Genomic DNA, 20,075 nt, shown 5'->3' on the forward strand with positions numbered 1-20,075 from the left:
ATCCTATTTTGCAATCAATGCATTTAAAATCTCATTTACTTAAGTGAATCAAAAGACATCCTTGCATTTCGATCACCGCTAGATGGAGAGATGGAGCAATGACACAAACTTTTGAATTTGTCAGCCAAGCCCGTCAAAGTAGCAACATAGCCTGGTGTCCGTAGAAACCGTGAGTTTTGTGACTAATCGTTTATCTTTCGTTTGTTGCTGTTCCTGGATGCCATCGGACATGATTCGAGACAAGAAATCGAAGGCAAAGACAAGAGTATCAATGAACTTTGATTCATCACTCATCCTAGGCTACAAACAGCGTTGAGCTTTCCCACGAGCTGCGATCAGATTTAGTCGAAATTGTCCAATTGCCAATTGTGCTCAAGTACTAACGTGGTTTATTTCAGCGGCCTATGCAATTACATATACATGTATGACGATTATACGTGCTGCTTCCCCCGACATCACGTCTGTGCGCTTCGCGTCTATTTGAATTTGCCCAACTTCAACCCGCAAGTGTACGGCAGATGTCATCCCAGAGAAGCTTGACTGACGGGATTCAGCTTAGCAAGGTTAAGAACCAATGATATAATACAGGTTGGTGCTAAATTCCAATGCTAAGTTAAGCTAAAATATGATCGGTTTTTTTATATTTTTAATCTGTTAGCGCGTTACGCGAGTTATATAAAGACGGTTCTACAATTCTAGCCCCGAGATGACTCTCCTGTCTAACTATTATACGTTTGAGGACAAATCGTTTTAAGGAGGAAACTAAAACAAAACAATACATTAATGCCATGAATAATTAATTAATATAATAAAAATAAATGATTGCTTGATTCGAACACAAACAGCATATACGCCTCTGTATACGGCTAAAAGAGAAACTGTTTAATATGAACTCGAGACTTAAACAAATTCTGAGCAAAAAGTCGCATCGAAGGCGCAGATCTAAAAATATCTTTTCAAGATTTTCTTTCAAGTCTCGAAATAAACTTTCGTTCCAGTGAACGCGTGAAAGAATCTCTAAAGCTTGAGCTTTGTGGCCAAAAATTTTCAACGAAATATTTTCTCGACCGACGTAACCACTTTGTCACAAGACAACCAGCTAAGCGTAAAGTATCTGAATATTTTGCACGAAACAGATTTATTATTGTTGAGCAAACTTTTAAGCATTTGATGCGCAGTTTAACTTCTTTGTGCAATTTGTAGTAAAAGTTTTTGTCCTACATATACGCCCATTAACATTTTGCTGCATTCACACTGATCATAATATTAGCAGTGTCTTTCACAGGCATAATTGAGTGCGTGGACAGAACTTGCGTATACCTGGTTTGTGCTTCTGCGGTATTTACAAATCTACTATGTGTAAGCGCATAAGCAAACAAATAATAGATCGTTGCATGGTTAAGATAACAATTTAATTTAGCAATAGCGACAAGTGCCTTACATAATAGAATCTGAATTACAGCCCACCATTTATAACATACTGAAGCAATTTACTGTCCTTTAAATGTAAATTGTAGCATGAAACAAAAAGTTTTTTTTTTAAAGACGATTATGTGACAGCAACTTTCAACTTTGATCGCAGCCATCTTCCACTTTACAGTCACGAGAATTGAATGGAAATAAGTCAGTCGCGCAATATTTAAAACTTTTCGCATTCCAGCTAAATATTACGACCTTATTTGGAAACGCATCAGTTAATCTCAGTCAGCAAAATAAAGGTTCTAATCCAGCCGGGTTTTTGCGGATTTTTGCTTAGCAAATCTTTTTCGCAACAAATCGTTTCCGACTTTCAGCAAAGTGACGTCACTCAACCCTCTGCCAAGTCAAGCGTAAGACATTTCAACATCTCGCACGACTCAGGATAATCTCAGGTCAACAGTCAATTAAACATTGCACAGTTTGGCAGCGATTCTATCGATTCGGCCCCATATCAAGTGCACCGCTGGGTTAATGATGAAAAAATAGTGACGTAATAATCTCAGAAGGTCTATCCGGGTTTGGTATTTTTGCCGACTCAAAAAGTGGAAGATACAGATTCAGAGCTTTATATAAATGAACGCCAGCTGTGGTGTTTAGTGTTAAATTATCCGCAACAAATTATCTCTTGATATTTTGCATCAACCATCGCTTGACCAATGACGTCATGTGACAGCGTCAAATTGCAGTCGACATATTTGACGTGACTTAACATGGCAGAATGAAACGGCTTCAAGCCACATTCGTGAAGGAAATACCTCTTATATAGGAGCGTAACAATTGACAGAACCGCACATCGCGTGCTCAGGTTTTATCTGATAAAAGATGGAGGACTCACCTAACCACCATGCAGTCTATCAAATTACAACTGAAGCGAAAATTTTAGCCAAGTGCTGTAGAATGTGGCCTCATATGTTTATATTTTAACAGTTTTTAAGATTTCGGGCAAAACAAAAATATGTCGTCATAATACTATGACGTATCAATGCAATAATATGGAACTTGGTGGTGATCAACCATATTCAAGGAGGGTAAATTTTTGCTTTAAAAATACTTGATTTTTGTTTCTTCCCCAGACGTTTCTTGTAAGCGTTCAACAAAATATTTTCGCCGGTTCAAATCGTCTCTGGAATTTCAACGATGACGTACCCATACTTCGTCACAAGCAAACAAGTCAAGCGTCAAGCAGCCGGATAATTTGCACGGAACCGATTCACAGCAGCCAAGCACTTGTCTAAGCATTTGATGCAAAGTTAAGTTTGTTGGTTGGTAACTCTACGTCATACACCTCTGCTTATTCACATATAATAACATCACTGTAATAACAATAATGTCTATATAGCGACATGTTTCGGCAAAATTGTCGTTTAAAAAGTTAAACATATATCGCACAGAGATAATAGTTCTAAGAGTATATTCTACCGGGCGAAAAATAGAGCAACAAACTTCAAGTTTAAAAACAGCCCTATTGCGGTAATAACGACAGATCCTTTTCGAAGATTCAATGCTGAAGAAATTAAATCACTCACCACAACTTGGTCGCACTTGCAATGAAGTCGAATTTTCCGGAGTCGCCAACAGAAGGAGAATAATAAAGTAGTGACTGACGTATTCTGCTACATTACTTCTAACATAATTCTAGAAACTAATTCACTGCTAATTTATGTAATGAACTACTCATATACACTTCGTGAGCACGCACAGTGGCTGTTGTTAAAAATTCTTGTCCGCCTAAATACGTTAGAAACCTAAATAGTAGTCAGTGGAATGCGTTTCCAAATATTAAACAAATTTCTGGCGAAACTTTTGGTTAAATACTTTCAAAATAATTGAAGTGAAGAAGGCGCCAACCCAAACGCTTCGCTTGATTTATCACGCCGACATGGATTGTCTGCTGGCATAGATTGTCTGCTGGCTCAACTCAGATTATTATTTTTATTGAGGCGCTTTACGTCATCACGTCGAGCGTCGAGCACAGTCCCAGCAAATAGCATTATGGTAAAAAAGTAAGTTGTATGAAGTGCAAAGGATTAAACAATTAAACGGCAATAGCTGTTACGTAATGCTCGATGACGTAATTATGACCTTGACAATATGCTCGCGATATTCCACCTTCGCTTGCACTCAACTTTAACAAGGGATGGGCAGCTTTGATTTAAAAAGTTATCTTACGCCTACTAGTGGCAAATATCAAATTATCTTGCACTCGCATGATGTCGCTTTTCTGTTCACCATCCTTCAATCATGTTTGACCGGGTTTTAATCAGCATTTGTGACGAAACAAACGATACATTTTGAAATATTTTGTGAAGCAAAATGGTCAAAACCTTCGTAATATCTCTCTCATCCGCGTAACACCGGTTCCTACATCGCCGCTTTTTCATCTTCCAAGATTATCAAATATTTCATCACAAACTGGTTGTAAGTGGGTACACGGAGAATCCCCCTTACCTTCAGCTCCATAGGGTTGGAAAACTCCTTTCGCTCAACACTGACAAGGTTAAGTTTTTTCGAAAGGAAATCTTCTTCAGACCAGACATGCATCACCACGCAAAGAAGAAGGTCGGTTGCAGCTATACACGCATACTGTGCATACATAGAATACTTGTGCGCATGCGCAACATGTTCCAGCTGTTCTCTGGACTTCCGCTTTGCTTTAAAAACTTTCAGGCTGTTTCCGTCTTTCAAAGTCATATTTATCGCCACTGATTCGATGAGTTTTGTCACGTGTACGTTACTTTGTCCTATTTCATCGATTTATTCTGGCTAATCTAGGCAAATATTTATGAATCAAAACAACTTTTATTACATAATAATAGGTAATGTTAAAACGTAATGTTATCTAACAATATTACTCTTTGCTTTGTATAGAACAATAATTATTACAAAAACCACAGAAACCAACCATTGTTTTGCTTCGTGTACAAGAGATTACTTAACACCAGCGCAGCAAATAATATAAGATGTTCACATGAAAGCCAGGAATAATTGTAGCGCACTAGCGCCAACATGCGGTAGAAATAAAGGCGGCCAGATCGGTTGATGTTTCAGAATAAGGCGCAAGGCGGTCAAATGAGGTGATAAAAATTGCGTATTTGTGTGGTTAGACGGGTAGGTGTGGGCCGCGACCTCGGGTAGATACAAACTCGCCATTAAACATATTTTTATCTTGTGGGCCGTGTATAAACGGTATCTACTGTAAGTTATCTGCCTCTGATTTCAAAAATGGATTCTTAGAAAAGATGCTGGCTCGAAACTTTCCTGCGTCGTTCCCCGCATCAGGCTTGTGTGTGGAGTAAGGACGAGATTGCGATCTCTCCAATGCTGGGCTGCAAGGTCACTCACAAGTAGTCGAGAAGCTTCAACAACACGCATCAGGTCGCATGGAGCTGGATTTTGTGTCTGGCTGGTGTTGGAATAAGCTGCATTTCGCTTTCAGTGAATTATCTCGCAAAATTGTTTCAAAATTAAAACTTGTAGAAGCAGTGCTGAGGCTGATGCACGTGACAAGGTTTGAAAGGGCGACAGCCAATAATACGACCAGATGTCATTTGAAACTACACCGCGGTTATTTTGCGAGTGACGAAAAAAATATTATCTACGAGTGCATCAAAATGTGGCTTAAAAACGTAAAGTTTTGAAAAAATTCAGTAACTTTAAAAAATCAAAACGATTGCTAGAACAAGAGTTTAATAAACGACACTGACAGCGTAAAGTTGTTTCAAAAGAGAATCTTCCTCAAAACCCCGTCTCCGCCAGTGGAGAAGCTGCATGGAGGTTCTTGAGGACGACCGGATATCTGGATATCTGATAGTCGGGGTCGAGTATGGACCACTTGGGTATGTTGACGGGAATAGGGAGGAGGCAGCCCTGGTTAAGCGGGATGTCGTAGCCCACCATGCACCTGAGAGAGTAGATGATGGCAGATTTGCTGATCGCTCTCGGCGCGTTCAACTTGTTTAACACCATAGGGGATGTCCCTTCGAAATCGAATGTCGCGCTGCTCGATATGAGCTCCTGGACCAGGTGGATACCCTAAACAGAAAGCTTCGTTGAAATGTCTGTGATTGATACAGTTGTGACGTCACAAAGACACTTACCTTTTGGTTAGCGGCAACTAGCGCTCTCAAGTCGGCCAGGTTGCCATGGAGATTGTGGGTCCGGCTGCAACTAGTGAATTCTCCTGGGAGCACGAGAAACGCTGTTACTTCTGTGAGGTAACAAGTAAAAACAAGTTCAATAGGGTTTAAAGCAGTGGTTCCCAACCTGGGGTCCGTGGGTGTCTTGGTTGCATGTAGGCTACTTTATTTCTCTATTGTTTGTGCAACGAAAGAAGAGAATCATAAACATTTTAAGACACTATTTCATTGAAATTTGCAGCAGCTCCCAAGTATATCCGATATTACAGTAAATATCCCTCAATAGTAGGTTATGCATTAAATAACAAGACATTTTCTGATAGAATTCTTGGCAAATTTTAGGTACGGGTCCGCAGGCTTGAAAATTTATTTAAAGGGGTACGCGACTAAAAAAACATTGGGAACCACTGGTTTAAAGGTAATTCTGACTCATTAGAAAATCAGAAACCAATTCGTCATTTCACACAACAACTACCATGAAACTTTTCAGCATCATATGATACGAGAAAGCACATCATTCACAACATTATCACATAAATCCCAATCACATCCCAGCATAAATCGCAACCTTATCAAAATGTTTCAGTAGCGGTTTGTTAACACAAACACCGTTGCTATACATTTATGAAATTTTTGAACATCATATGATAAACTTTGTGATCAGATCTATAACATTTATCACATCACCAAGCAAATCACATGATCATACTCACGAGAGTAAACAGGAAGATGAACTCCTTCAGCACATGGATGATTGGAGACGATGCAATCTCCTTCATTGATCTCTATCGCCCACATCAGGTACTGCACGCCATCCAACATGGCCCCTAGGTGGCTTGGGATGTGAGGAGCGTTGGAAACAAGACGACCATCGGGTCCGAAAAGAGCGCACGAGAAGTCAAGTCGTTCCTGTCGATTCATGTAATATTACACATAAAATACTGAGTGTTCTAATGACACACAATGATCATAATAGAACTACACCTACTCAGCTATCAAGAACATATTTACACAAGTATGTCTTGCAATATACAAAGACTATACAGGACTTTTAACGACTGAAGCACAGATAAAATGTCAAGGGCTGAGAAATCTTGTATAATAAAATAATAAATACATTATATTATATTATTATATTATTTATTATATATATTATATAATATAATACAATAAATTCGCAGAAATTAGACCAAACAAATAAAAGCACTGTTGGACGATTATCTAGACCAGTGATGTATAAATAACAAACATGTTAAAATATGACGAGTTCAAGCCAGACAAATACCTTAATGTTAGTGGATATTGCTGTCCGTTGTAGAATCCTACCCATCTGTTCTGCAATGCTCGTGAACCTTTGATGTCAAATGTCAGAGGTTATAATACAGTGAGACCTCGTTAATCCGGACCACTTCGTTTCGTCAAAAAATGTTGGTTTAGCGGGTTATCCGGATTATCGGAAAGTAAAAAATCAATCAATCTTGCAAATGCAGTACCGTGTACAAAACGCAGTATGCACCTTACTCCAATTCTAAGTACCGACTTTCTGGCTGGACAGCAACTAAAATAAAATTATATTTTTTGTATGATCCGACCCAGTGTCGAACCCCAGAACCACCGTATTTAAGACGAATGCTGTAAACCAGAAGTGACGAACATGCGGTCGCAAATCGGTTTGACAACCGCTCTTGCATGGCGAAGCATTCCGGCGGGACCAGCAGTCTTGAACTATCTTTGACCTGTTTCCAATCTTTACGCAATGCGATATCAAAAGCTGATAGCACGATTGAGTTGCAGTAGTATGTCTTCAATAGATTGCCGCACTCAACCGATGTAATGTACGTATTTTTTTTGCGACCGCGGAAGCGTTGTTTGTTACTGTTGATGAACAATTTATTTTTTCATTTCTAAAATACTGTACAGTATTTCATAGTAGGCTATGACTAAAAAGCTGTGCGGCTAAAATTTTTTACAAAGCGCAATGCTGTACAGTACTGTACTTTTGAATCAATAAAGACCGCAACGTTATTATGCGTAGATTAATTATCGGCTATTGTTTCGTCAACTAACTACCCAGTGTATTAGGACAATCGTGAATCATTTTCGCTTAACTGTTAATAATCCGGTTTATCGAATTTTATTGCTATTGAATTAGCACATTTGTTCCAAAACTTTGGTGTCGGAGTCGGACAGCGGAGTTTCCGGATTAAAGGGGTAAAATGCATAGGAAGAAATCCGTTCCCGGCAGTTTTGTGTCGGATAGCGAGGATTCCGGTTGTTCGGGGTCCAGATTAACGAGGTCCCACTGTATATTGATAAGACCAGTGATCGCAGTCTAGCACACACACAATAAAAGTTAATCGGGAATGACAAATAACCTAACCTCACTTGCAACTACCCCCATAATCATTGCATGCATTTGATATTCAATTTCCCAGTTATTGTCATTTGGGTAAATTGTCAGTCATAAAAATCGCTTCGAAAAATTCAGTCCACAAAATAACACCTATATATTTAAAATAACGGAGAATGACAAAGAACCCAGCCGCACCTTACAAATACCCCAATGGTCATTGCATGCATTTGATATTCAATTTTCCAGTTATTGTCAGTTATAAACTTGCTTCCAAAAACTGTATCTACGAAATAACACTGACCTGTGTGAAAATATAGAGAGTTGGATGGCGTCCAATTCCTTGCCAATATGCTTCGACTTTCCCTTCCCTATCATGATGGTCACGTCACCTGAATAAGCGAAATTTTTGCAAAATTGTAATTTCTAATCACGGCATGCTACAATGATGTTGTCAACCTATCATGTAAGAAAAAGACTACCCTCATCGAACTCTAAGTGATGTCACCATGATGTCATAACGCAATACCTTTCTTAGTCATCTCTGCCTTGCAGTCGGGTTCGACCAAGATTGTGCTATTCTTGTCGATGATGATCGCTGGACGGTGAATCACGTGACCATATGACAGGTCCTCCATGAGATGGACGCTAATGTCGAGATGACCTCCATCGAAATAACTTGACATCACCTGCACAACACATGCTTTATTATGACATCACTTATTGTAATAAACAGTCAATGCATGCAATTGACAACATGCATTTGCTCAACATGCTGCATTCAACATTCAACATTCAACATGCTGCATACTTAGGGTGTGTAAATTTTGCCATTTTAATTAACGTTTAGTGACAGTAGTAGCATGAACTACGACCAAGATACCATATGCAGCATGTAATCTTCACAATTTCTTTATAAGTTACCTCAGATTGATGAAATTATGCACGGTTTGTGATTTAAGTATTTGTAATAAGACGATACCACAACATACACATAGGTGCAGCAAATAAAAATTTAGCATTGATATTTAACAACACTTTACATCATCACTAGGGCAACCAAAAGTCAACATGGTCAATTTTTTTACCTGCTCAGAATGCTATGAAACAAGCACAAAACAAATTTCAGCTTTGTACGACGTGTGGTATAGAAGTTATTAGGTCAGATAAAGTCAAAATGTTATGTTAGGTCAAAATACGGTCAAATTGTCTTTTTTTAGGTCAAAATCTATTAAACTTGTAATTTTGTAACCATTTTGTAATATTATTCTTCCGTTTTTCTCTTTTCTTGTACAGCAAACAATTCCAGTCCCGCAAATTTTACTTAGAACCAAAGCCACAAAGAGAGGGAAGGCTTTTCAGCGCGTTTGGTGACGTCACCATGTGACGGCATTGCATTTGAAACTGCAAGCTGTCAATCTTAAGACGCAGAAACGAAAAAAAGTCAACACTAGAAAAGCATTTTGTCATTTTTAAATGCAGCTTTAGATTAGAAAGTTGCTGTAGACAGTGTAGAGACTATCAGTATAGCGTTTTTCAAAATAAGGTCAAAACTTAAACTTTTTAGGTCAAAATAAGGTCAGAATTTAAAATTTTTAGGTCAAAAAACTGGTTGCCCTAATCATCATAAATCATATGGTTACCTGTCGTACAACATTTGCTCTGGCAACAACCTCCCCAGACACAGATGGCGTCACAGTTAACACAAGGACATAACTTACGTAATCTTATTAATATTTATCTAGCTTGTGCATGCATGCAACGTACATGCTCATATTGATACTGGATATATTAGCGGCACCATACCTCTCATGTTGTACCCAAATGCTATGTTGGTCTTCAAATGACGTCATAGCGTACCACATAACGCCACGTGCTGGACAATATTGCTCTACTTCCATCAAACCTGAGCATAGAGGAGTGTGAGATGTTATATTTTATATCAGAAGATGTAATCCCAGGATGGGCAACAGTTTTGAACTCATCGGTTGCTTTGGGTGTTGAGTTTGTACAGGCAGGCACAACCATATGCACAAATGATGTCATAATTAGTTTGAGTCCTCGCTTGTTTCTATTTCTAGCTACAACAGCATGAAACAAATAAACTACTATAATTACATACAGAAGTGAGGCCTACTTGAGCTCTAGTCAGACACTAGCTTAAGCGTATTTACTGTACTAAAACTAACGAAAAACTAGAAAATCAGTAAGGGGAAATTTGAGTTTTTTGGTTGGCTTTAATGGGAAAGCAGATCAAAACGGTTAAGAACCGCTGCTTTAAATCAAAGTAAAAAGTGATAATAAACTCATCTCTGATTAAGTATTTAAAACCATAGAAACTATAAAATAAGCAAAGACGAAAAATACAAAACCCACATTTAGCGTCACCAGTGGGTAGTAGCTTAATACAACTACATTGTCAACTGGAAACATCAGAGTTGATCAGCTTACGAGGTCAAATAATTTCAGTCTGGACTAATTTCCATTGTAAAGAAGATCTCTCCAACCCTTAGTGAGAGCAAGTGCCATTCTTTCACCTTTCCTCTCAAGGAGAGCATTTGTGGCGACCGTCGTTCAAATCCGGATGAGATCCGGATGAAATCCGGTAAGTTTGTAAAGCAACTTTTCTTCTCTTGTAAGTGTGCCGCGAGCTTTTTTAATTTTTCTAGTGTGATTTAGTTCTATTGCATAATCGGAACAAATTTTTTTCAGGTGTCTCTGTTAATAACACACAATGCCTAAGAAATGTAATGTGTATGGTTGTCGAGGCAATTACAGTCAGGAAGATACAGACTATCTAAAAAGTGCTATAGAGGAATTGAATAGCATGAGTTGTTCTGATTCGCCACATTTCCAGTTTATTTATGCTCAGTTACAGTTATGGTTCTGGTGATACCGAAGTTCTTGCAACACATGCTTTGGTGATTGAAGTTGTCTGCCATTTTAGTGGTCCTAGATATATACTACGCATTTACCCTGTTTAAAAACTTACTTCAGATCAACTCAAGAAAATTCTACTGGAAGCTCTAGTAGCGGTAAACAATGCTGGTGGTAGTATCATTTCTTGTGTAGGTGATAATTGCAATACAAATGTTGCAGTTTATGGTAAATTACATGGCCCTGGTAAAGTCTTCATTGACGCTATAAATTCTTGTTTTTGACTACATTCATTCTTTTAAAAATATAAGAAATAACTTCATAACGGAGGATGATAAGGAACTTTTTTTCACAAAAGATGGAAAGACATATATTGCACGATGGAAGGACATAGAAGCACTGTACAATGAAGATCGGAAAAACAGCATCCGTCTTACCAAGATCACATACACAGCTGTGTACCCAAAATCTTTGCACGGACAAAGCGTGCCTTTTGTATGCCAGATCTTCAATGACAAGACAGTTGCTGCTCTTTCAACTCTAAAGGATAAACTTGGCATTAACGAGGGCACCATCATTTTTGATGGAAATATGAGTCAAAATATGAGTTTTAAAATCACTCCGTTAACGTCAACTCCGTGCAAGTCTCATGATGTGCCTTACATCTTCAGCATTTGTATTGATGATGATTAATTTGACATCACAATTGCTGACACTGAAGACCTAGTGCAATCTAATAACAGTGTCAAACATAAATGTATTTTTCTAGGTGGTTATTTGGAACAAATATTGAGCTAATATCTTGCGTATCGAAGCTGAATATGACAACGACCATCGGATTAATTCGGAGTTTCTCACAAACTTAAATAGAGGTGGACTAAATGTACCTCTACTCTCAACAGTAAATTTCGTATACTCAGCTTATAAACTGTTTGGTAAGTGCAACTTGCATTGCTGCCGAGCTCATCTCAGCCATGCTCATCGAAACTCCAATGGTTGTAATTCAAGGAGCATGTCTTACTTTATCAAACATTCTTTTGAAAGCATTTGTGCTTGACAACAGTGACAAAGAAAGACAACTCGGCTGTTTGAGAAGAAAAGAAAAACTCTCTACTAAAAACTGAAGAAGTATCTTTAGTATGCCAACAAGTATTTTGATTACTCATTTCTACAAATTTCATTGCGATGAGTCCCTTGAAATAACATTGTTCTAGCAATTTTTACCTAAAAATGTTAAATATATATTGTAGAAAAATTAACTTTCAATTATCTTATTTCAAGAATAATTAAATTGTTCGTCTTAGTCATGTTTCTTTTGAACTATCCAGGCTAAACTGTCAATTTATAGATTTTAATTCAGTCACAGGGGAACATACTGTGTGTTTCAGTTGTTTAAGTGAGAAAATAAAGCAAAAATGCAATATTTTGAGTGATTTTGTGCTATTTTTATGTGATTTGACCTTTAAATGACCTTCAGATGACCTTGTAGAAGGTTAAAAGTATGAAAAAGTAATTCCTCACCCTTCAAAACCCCCCAAGAGACACCAGAATGAAGGTTTTACCATGTATTTGACACAAATTATGATGGGACCCAAGTTCCAACTTGGGACCCAAGTTCCAAACACCGAGCATAGAAGATACCAGTCCTTCTATTTAAGGTGTCTATGCCTACAGTACAACCTCTATGACATCACGACAATGCAGTTTGTAAACAATTTTGATTTGGTAAAAAATTTTGACTTTTTAAACAATTCCGACATTTTTTGACCTAACGCTGTAAATTTGACAAATTTTTGACTTTTTTTGACAAGTCAAAAAATAATCGCTCTTCTTATCACATTACCTCAAAGATGCACTGTAAAAAATCTTTTCTAATTAAAATTATAAGTCAGTGAGACAGTTGAGACTAATAGTTAGTCTTCCAACGAAAAGTATGGCTTATAGTTAGTCTCAATTGTCTCACTGACTTATAATTAGAAACGATTTTTTACAGTGTGGCTAGTAGGGGTACATATATAGGCCTATATATACAAATGACAAACAAATTAACCTTTTTTACATGCTAAAAGTGAAATCTGAATAACTACTTTATAGGACTACCTATCGTCCTATCAACAATTTCAAAAATCACCAAAAAATCCCTAAACTTCTCCCTAAAAGGGGCTAAAAGTTCCAATTTGGAACTAAATCCCTAAAAGTGAGAGCGCTGTTCGTGCAATGCCGTAAGTTTATGAACGTTTCCAGTAAATGCAAGGTTGAACAAGGTCGAAACAACTTAAAAGTACTCCTGTGTAAGTACAGTAGGCGGACATTTTTTACAAATTTCATTACCCAAATTACTTTCCTCGAAATTAAAAGAGGTTTCTTTTTAATAATCTTGGAATGCCAACGCGCACAAGTGCTACGATTGTTTGATTCACTTTTCAAATACAAATACGACATTTATGCTAACAATCACAACAAATATGTTCAAAATAACCTAAATTTAAGCTAAAATATATGGTTCCTAACTATATAATAACAAATGTTATGTACTTTGTTAGAACAAATTCAAACAGAAATAAAATCAAACAAACCCAATAAAATCAATTATTTGAGGAATTAAAAGTTTACTGTTCAACTTATAACATGAAAAACCTGTGGACTCACAAATACGTGAATATTTAATTTCAAACAGTTCATTTTGGCAATTTCGTAGCGCAAGTATTAAAGACCTCGTCCTCTGGAATCACTACATACTTTCTAACAAGAGACACGTACATAGTTTCACACAACATTACCAATTCTAGTCTCCCAAAATCAGGAAGACCATCTTGAACATATGTAGCAACAAAACACCGAATGTTATATTTGTGATAAATATATCAATTAATGTAATATAAAATTGTGTTCGACATAGAATTCTCATCTATCGAATCAGTGAAGCATAAAACCGCGTGACGTAATCTATTGCTTCCCTGTTACTGTGCGTGCATTACGAGTCATCAATCACTTATCAGTCGTATGTTCAACGCCGCAACATGTCTTTATGCTGTTGCTGTTACAATGTTTTATTTTGATTTATTCCTTCAATGAAGCTTCAATAAAATCAGAATATAAAGGTACAATTAATTAATTGTCGAGGTGTACAATTAATTCTAAGATTAAGAAAAGCGAAACAACGACCTGAGACTCATTCACTTCGAGGACATTAAACTATTCAACAGAGAAACATTGTAATTGAAGTGGTCGCCCTAACAGGCTAAGGAACAATAAACAATTATTTCATTACATATTATATACCGTAAATTTCTATCCATCGAATGTACGAACGATTGTGTGGCATGATGCTGAGAAAAGTCAGCACATCGGCAGAAAAGTTGTTAAACAGATGAACTTTTGGTCCCAGAGTATACTTGGACGCAAATAAATTTTCGTCTTGCAACAGCATACAGTGATGACGTTGGTGCTTTTCCGCCAAAAACTTTTGGTTGTTTTTTAATGAGGCTTTGCCAGTTAAAACTTGAAAAAAGAGTGCTCGCCTCAAACCGCATTCCCCATGTTCTTCCAGAGGAACGAAGGGTTTCTATAAATGTCTACGTTGGCACATGAGTCAGATAATGTTGTTTTGAGATGATGTTAATACTTGGAAACGCTATTTTAAATAGCTGGAAATAAGAAGAAAACAATAAAAGCAAATGAGATTCGGAGACTAAAGAATGTTGGTAATTTTCAGTAAAGCCAAAAAACACTGGTAAGTATCACAAAAACAATCAACAAACTCACGAAGCACAAAGGGCAGCATTCTTGCCAGTTTTAGCATTTTGGACGAGGACTGACAAAGTTTCTTCTCTTTTTTGATATGGCGAGACATTATCTGAGAAGTTATTTTTGCTGTCTCGAAATAACAGTTCGGAAAACTTGAAATCTCTTTAAATTAGCGTTGAAAGCGTTAGCTTATTTTTTCGTAGATAGAGTAGTTAAGCATAGGAAGCATAGCATAGCATAGTTAAGCATAGGAACAATAGCATGCGGCAAACATCCTTCCAGGACAATGTGCATTAAATGTTGAGGAGAAAAGTTAATTGGGTTAAAATACGATATATCGAATAAGGCTGTTCGTCTATTTACTTCACAGTGCCTTGAACTTTCTGTCAACTCCTTGCAGTGCTCTTCGTGCTTTGCGATATCTCTCAAGATAAAGTCTTCTTCCGATGTTTTTGTTTATTTCCTCCGTAGTTGTCAAGCAATAACGAAACTTCCTGAAGACGAAACCCACACCTTCTTTTATCCCCATTATTTGATGGGCTGCTGACCTGTCAGCTAGATCACCTGCCAACGATTTTTTGATTTCTAGAGATTCGTTATTTGAAGTAACGACCTCAAAACCTTTGCTACAGAAATCTCGCAACTCATCGTAAAACTTTTGCAAAACCACATCTATACCATACTTGATAATATCTGAAGTTTTTGCAATGGCTGGAAGATTAATCCCGAAATACTTTGATCGATGACTTGGTGATAGATTACAAAAAGATATGTAAAAAATCCAAGCTTGTGATCAATAGTTTTACTTCCTAGCGGATTGAAAAGCTGTACATCGTCATAGTAGAGTAAAACTTGCAGGGCGCCAGGGTAACTTGAACATAAAGGGTGCTGTTGAAATACTAAGCCAGATTCAAAATTGCTATAGCATCGATTCATACAAACTTCGTGGTGGTACTTTTTATATGTTAAAAAAAGATATGTATTTCAACCAAAGAAGTGATTGCGATTCTTACAGAAATATATTAATACAAATGTGGAGCGTTAATTATTCGCCTCTTTTCACTCATTCCAATCGCTTTCATTAAATATCCAAAAGTTACTTCCTGTGGCAAGCTTAAGCCAAAGTTTCTCAAGAAAATTTTTTCTTGTAAATGTGCAGTTTTGAATTTTTCATACTGACCGACAATCGGATGTATTTGCTTCATAATGCGATGGACGGTAGTTTGCTGATCACAAGAAGTTTCTTCACTTTCTTTAGTTGATAGTTCAGTAGTAAGAACATCGTAAATCGTTCGGCTGATATTGTTTTTTTGAAACTCAACTCAAGAAGTTTTTTGAAACTCAACCAATACAATACCGCAGGTAACCTTTGATAAAATCTTTGTAGATGATACGAACAATTTACTAACTTTCCATGATTATCACGTTTTTACTTCGCACTTGATCCCAGAGTGATTCCATCCGTAATCAATGAAGCGTAGAAAAAGAGAAAATAGAGAAGAACGTCGACGAAATTACACATTCCACAGTAATGCTTAAATTGCGTGCGATTGCTTATAGAAAACTCATGATTGCATCATGCTCATGATTGCTTACTTACGAAACATCTTCGTAATGTAGCGATGGCTGTTTTATTTTGCAACCATGAGATTCGTCACGAGCAATTTTCAGGCTTTGTGACATTGTTACGAAGGGGGGCGGTGGGGCATAAGTTTACGTAAAAAATTGAACAATGTAGTCACCGAAGGAAATTCAAAGCGTTAACTAGACTCTATTTGCACAAATTTCTTGCTGTCGTCCGACCAAAAATAAATCGACACGCATTCTTTTATATCAAAACGATGAACGAGCTTTTAAATGATTTTAAATGGTTAAACTTTGGACTATTAATTGTTTATTGCATTGGTGATTGATTACTTCATTATGTAAAAATCGGTTTACGCAGCGTCGGTGTACACACTGAATTTTATTACAGTAAATGTTTGAATGTAATACTTCGCTTTGTATTTACTTCTAGTTGATTCTTTAAAACTTTTCTTAACATGAATTAGCTTGTGTAACGCGTCACAAATTACACGCAAGTTCTTACGCATTTTACGTCATATTCTTCGCTGTCCACGTATCTAGATGTCATATTGGACAAGGAAAGAGGAAGGATTCAAACCGCTGTAAAATAAGGACTAGGCAAAATATTTTCAAATTTTTTTATCTCGTAAAAGAATTCATGTGCAACTTCCCTGAGCAAAATCATCACAATCCAACGCTCAGTACGTTTGTAATTTAAAAAAGAATCAAAGCGTTTCGATAATTTCCATTGTTAAGTAGGCCTATAGGCGATCGAAAAGATCTTGCCACCCAAAAAGACTGGCACCGGTAACTCAGAAAGGGTCTACATGGAATATAAGGCAAAACGGCAATTTTGCACCAGAAATCAACATTCGCCGACGTATCATATACCAACTTTCCAGCAGGGAGAAATATGACCAATAGGCAATAAATGAGCAATTAATTATTATCTCCCACGCACTTAGCAAACTTTCCAATCTGGAACGCATGAGACTCGTCGACGGGCTCACTAAACTTTCATGGGTTTCTTGTACTTTTGACGTAAACTGAAAGTTCTGGCTTCTCATGACTCTTCTAGAACACTGACAGTTCTTTTCAGTAAGCACTCAAAATTTGAACGCCAAAAAAACATATTTCAAATTTGCAAATTTGTAAATTAGGAATAGGAGAAACTTTCTGGTAGACTTAATTGGTTCGATATTTTATATTTTTACAAGTAATATAACAGTGTACGCTGGTGCCAAATTCTATCTCCTCATTGTGACGTCATGAATTCAACTTCAATTATGGTTTTGATTCAACAAAAAAGTAGCAGTAGCCTGACCAGTGGCTAGAGCAGTCAGCAGAGTTTGGATATTGAACATGTGGCCGTCTGAGTTGTTGAGAGATAAAGATGCCCCAAATAACGGAAGCTATATCTGACTTCACTTGTGGTTGAACGTTGCGAGTACACCTCGGTACTGCACGTGCTCGTTAGAACAGCCTATCAATCGAAAACTGATGAAACTTTTATTTACAAACTGACAAACGTAATGTAAATTAAGGTTCTTGGTATTCAACAAAGTCGGAGACGCAAAGGCATATAAAGAAAAGTAATCAACGCAAGAATGTAAATTAAGGAGGAAAACGAAAAGTTAAAGAAAAATGACTAAAGCGTAGCAAATGACAGTGCTAGCCTTTGTGCAATTTCCAATTTTCACACATTTTATATTTTTTTACTTAGTATCGCCCGAATTTAGAACTGTTCACCAAAAAAATTAGATGTTAGCTGAGCTGATTATGGCTGATCCGTGTTAACCCGGTAGATAGCAAAATATAAAGCAAGATATAAGTTGGTCGCACTCTGAAGTTTAACCATGTTTTGAATCGAAACTGTTATTCAGCCTCGACTCAACCGCATACAATCAGCATCACTGTCAAAATATGAAAGTATTGTTCAAGTGACAATTTTTACATGTAAAAACTTCATTATGCTACGACATGTTAAGCTTTCTTGTTGACCTTGATTTCAATGCGCAAAACAAATTCCATAAAGCTCGAAAGTTTGACGCAAAAGAGTCGATTTTCCAAATTCTTATCATCTGTTTGAGTAATTCAATTTCAATTTCAAATTTACGCAAATATAAGACTCAGTTCCATCGGGTTAGAAAAAGCTGTACAGAAAACTATCAAACAGATATCTGCAGTATATTAATATAAGCTATACTTGCTGAAAAACTCGGCACACTACTGACAATATTGAAAGCATCATGATTTGTAAAGCTAAAGATTGGACACTTTCGACCGTTAAACTCCGTTTCCTTTAACATCAGCGCAAAAAGTTTTCACAAAGATCACTCTTCGTTTACGTCATAACCTAGGAGTATAGGAATTGTAAAGAAGCAACTGACAAGGGATTCCTGAGCATGGTATTGGCCAGAAAATTCAAGCTGCATGAGGCCAGTTGCTTTAAACGTTGGAATAACACTATGGCAAAATTCGTTTTTATAGTTATTGTAGTTTAGGTACTTGCTTACTTACAGTTTCTACTTACCCTATCAACCTATTGTGTCCTATTCTTAGGTTTTAACATTAAACAGGTAACTCTGTTAACATAAAGTAAAATTCTAGCCGCGAAATTGCAACTCTGCTTAAATAATTTATGTTTATGGACAATCACCTTTAAAGTGCACGCGCCAACGTAATTATGACGTAATTCAATTTATAGTGTGTCTTTCAGTCTCGTTGCTGCGTTTTTCATTGGAGTGGAAGCACGGCTTGAAGTAGCCACGCTTTAAAACCGGTCCGTTCCTTTATTTTGTGTTTTAGGGTCCAGGCAATTTTGTAAATAAATCTCCGTTATTTCATTGGGGACATGACAGAATTAAAGAACATTAAAACGTAAGAACATTTAAAGCTTTAAAGTTTTTAAATCGTTTCACAGTTTTAAATCCAGCTCATAGTGCAGGTTTTCTGCCATGTTGGCGATGTAAGTTTGGTTCTCGAATTTTCTCCATTAATTATTTGCTGCTGGTCGGCAGAACTTGAATCTGGTTGTAAAGATATTTTCAACGCTTTTCCTTGGTTGGATATTACCTGGTTACCAATTGAATTAACTTTGTTACAATAATTGTGACTAACAACTTTTCCAGGTTGTTAGTTTAGTTTGTTCCTATTGTCTCTTACTTGTTTCGATAATACCCAAAAAACTTGATTTTTTCCACCTTAAATAATAGTCCCATCCAGGCTTACGGTTACAAATCCATTGACGTCTGTCTTCATGAGTTCACTTGCAAGTTTCAACACAACAACCTTTGTTTACTTTCGCTTCAACGGACATCCCTCATCCGATTCTTGGTGCGGATTTCTTGAAGCGTTTTAGTTTGTTGGTTGACGAGGACAGGCGAAGTACTTTCGACGACAGAGAAAGTTCATCTTTTTAGCACAAGCGCTTAGCGCACCATCTGATAAGAGTTTGGCCGAATTTCTCGGCATTTACCAGGAAATTTTTGATGCTTCTTTGCGTTCGCGAGTAATTAAGCACAAGGTTCAGCATAAAATCGAGACGACTGGACCTCCATTCCATTCTCCTGCGAGGCGTTTATCTTTCGAGAAACGTCGCGCAGCTAAAGAAGAACTTGTTAAAATGATCAACCAAGGCATCATTGAACCCAGCAACTCCACATGGTCTAGTCCCATGCACTTGGTAAAAAAATCAAACGGTGGTGTGAGAATTGTAGGTGATTTTTGTAATCTCAACCTTGTCACCAAATCTGACCGTTATAAATTTCCAATTTGCGAGATTTCACTAGTGAGTTACACGATGCAACAATCTTTTCCAAGTGTGACTTATTAAAAGCATTCTTTCGAATCCCCATTGCCTCCGAAGATAAAGCAAAGTCGGCTTTCAGCTTCTGCCCAAAGCTTTGAATGTTTTATGG

The 20,075-nt window shown here is 37.2% G+C and overlaps 2 protein-coding genes across 2 annotated transcripts in view; both read right to left on the minus strand.

The window, feature by feature from the left end:
• Nucleotides 1–20,075, minus strand: part of LOC143451826 (uncharacterized) — a 119,798-nt gene that overhangs the window by 66,629 nt on the left and 33,094 nt on the right. The window lies entirely within an intron of this gene.
• On the minus strand, nt 4,259–8,196 carry LOC143452379 (5-oxoprolinase-like). Its single transcript, XM_076953327.1, has 4 exons — nt 6,901–8,196; nt 6,329–6,524; nt 5,577–5,686; nt 4,259–5,511 (listed from the first exon to the last, which is right to left on the minus strand). Exons 1-4 carry the CDS (start codon nt 6,943–6,945, stop codon nt 5,215–5,217), a joined length of 648 nt encoding a protein of 215 aa, XP_076809442.1. The 5' UTR covers nt 6,946–8,196; the 3' UTR covers nt 4,259–5,214.

This window comes from Clavelina lepadiformis, chromosome 4, assembly GCF_947623445.1.
Source record: "Clavelina lepadiformis chromosome 4, kaClaLepa1.1, whole genome shotgun sequence".
In the NCBI taxonomy this organism is placed as follows: domain Eukaryota; kingdom Metazoa; phylum Chordata; class Ascidiacea; order Aplousobranchia; family Clavelinidae; genus Clavelina; species Clavelina lepadiformis.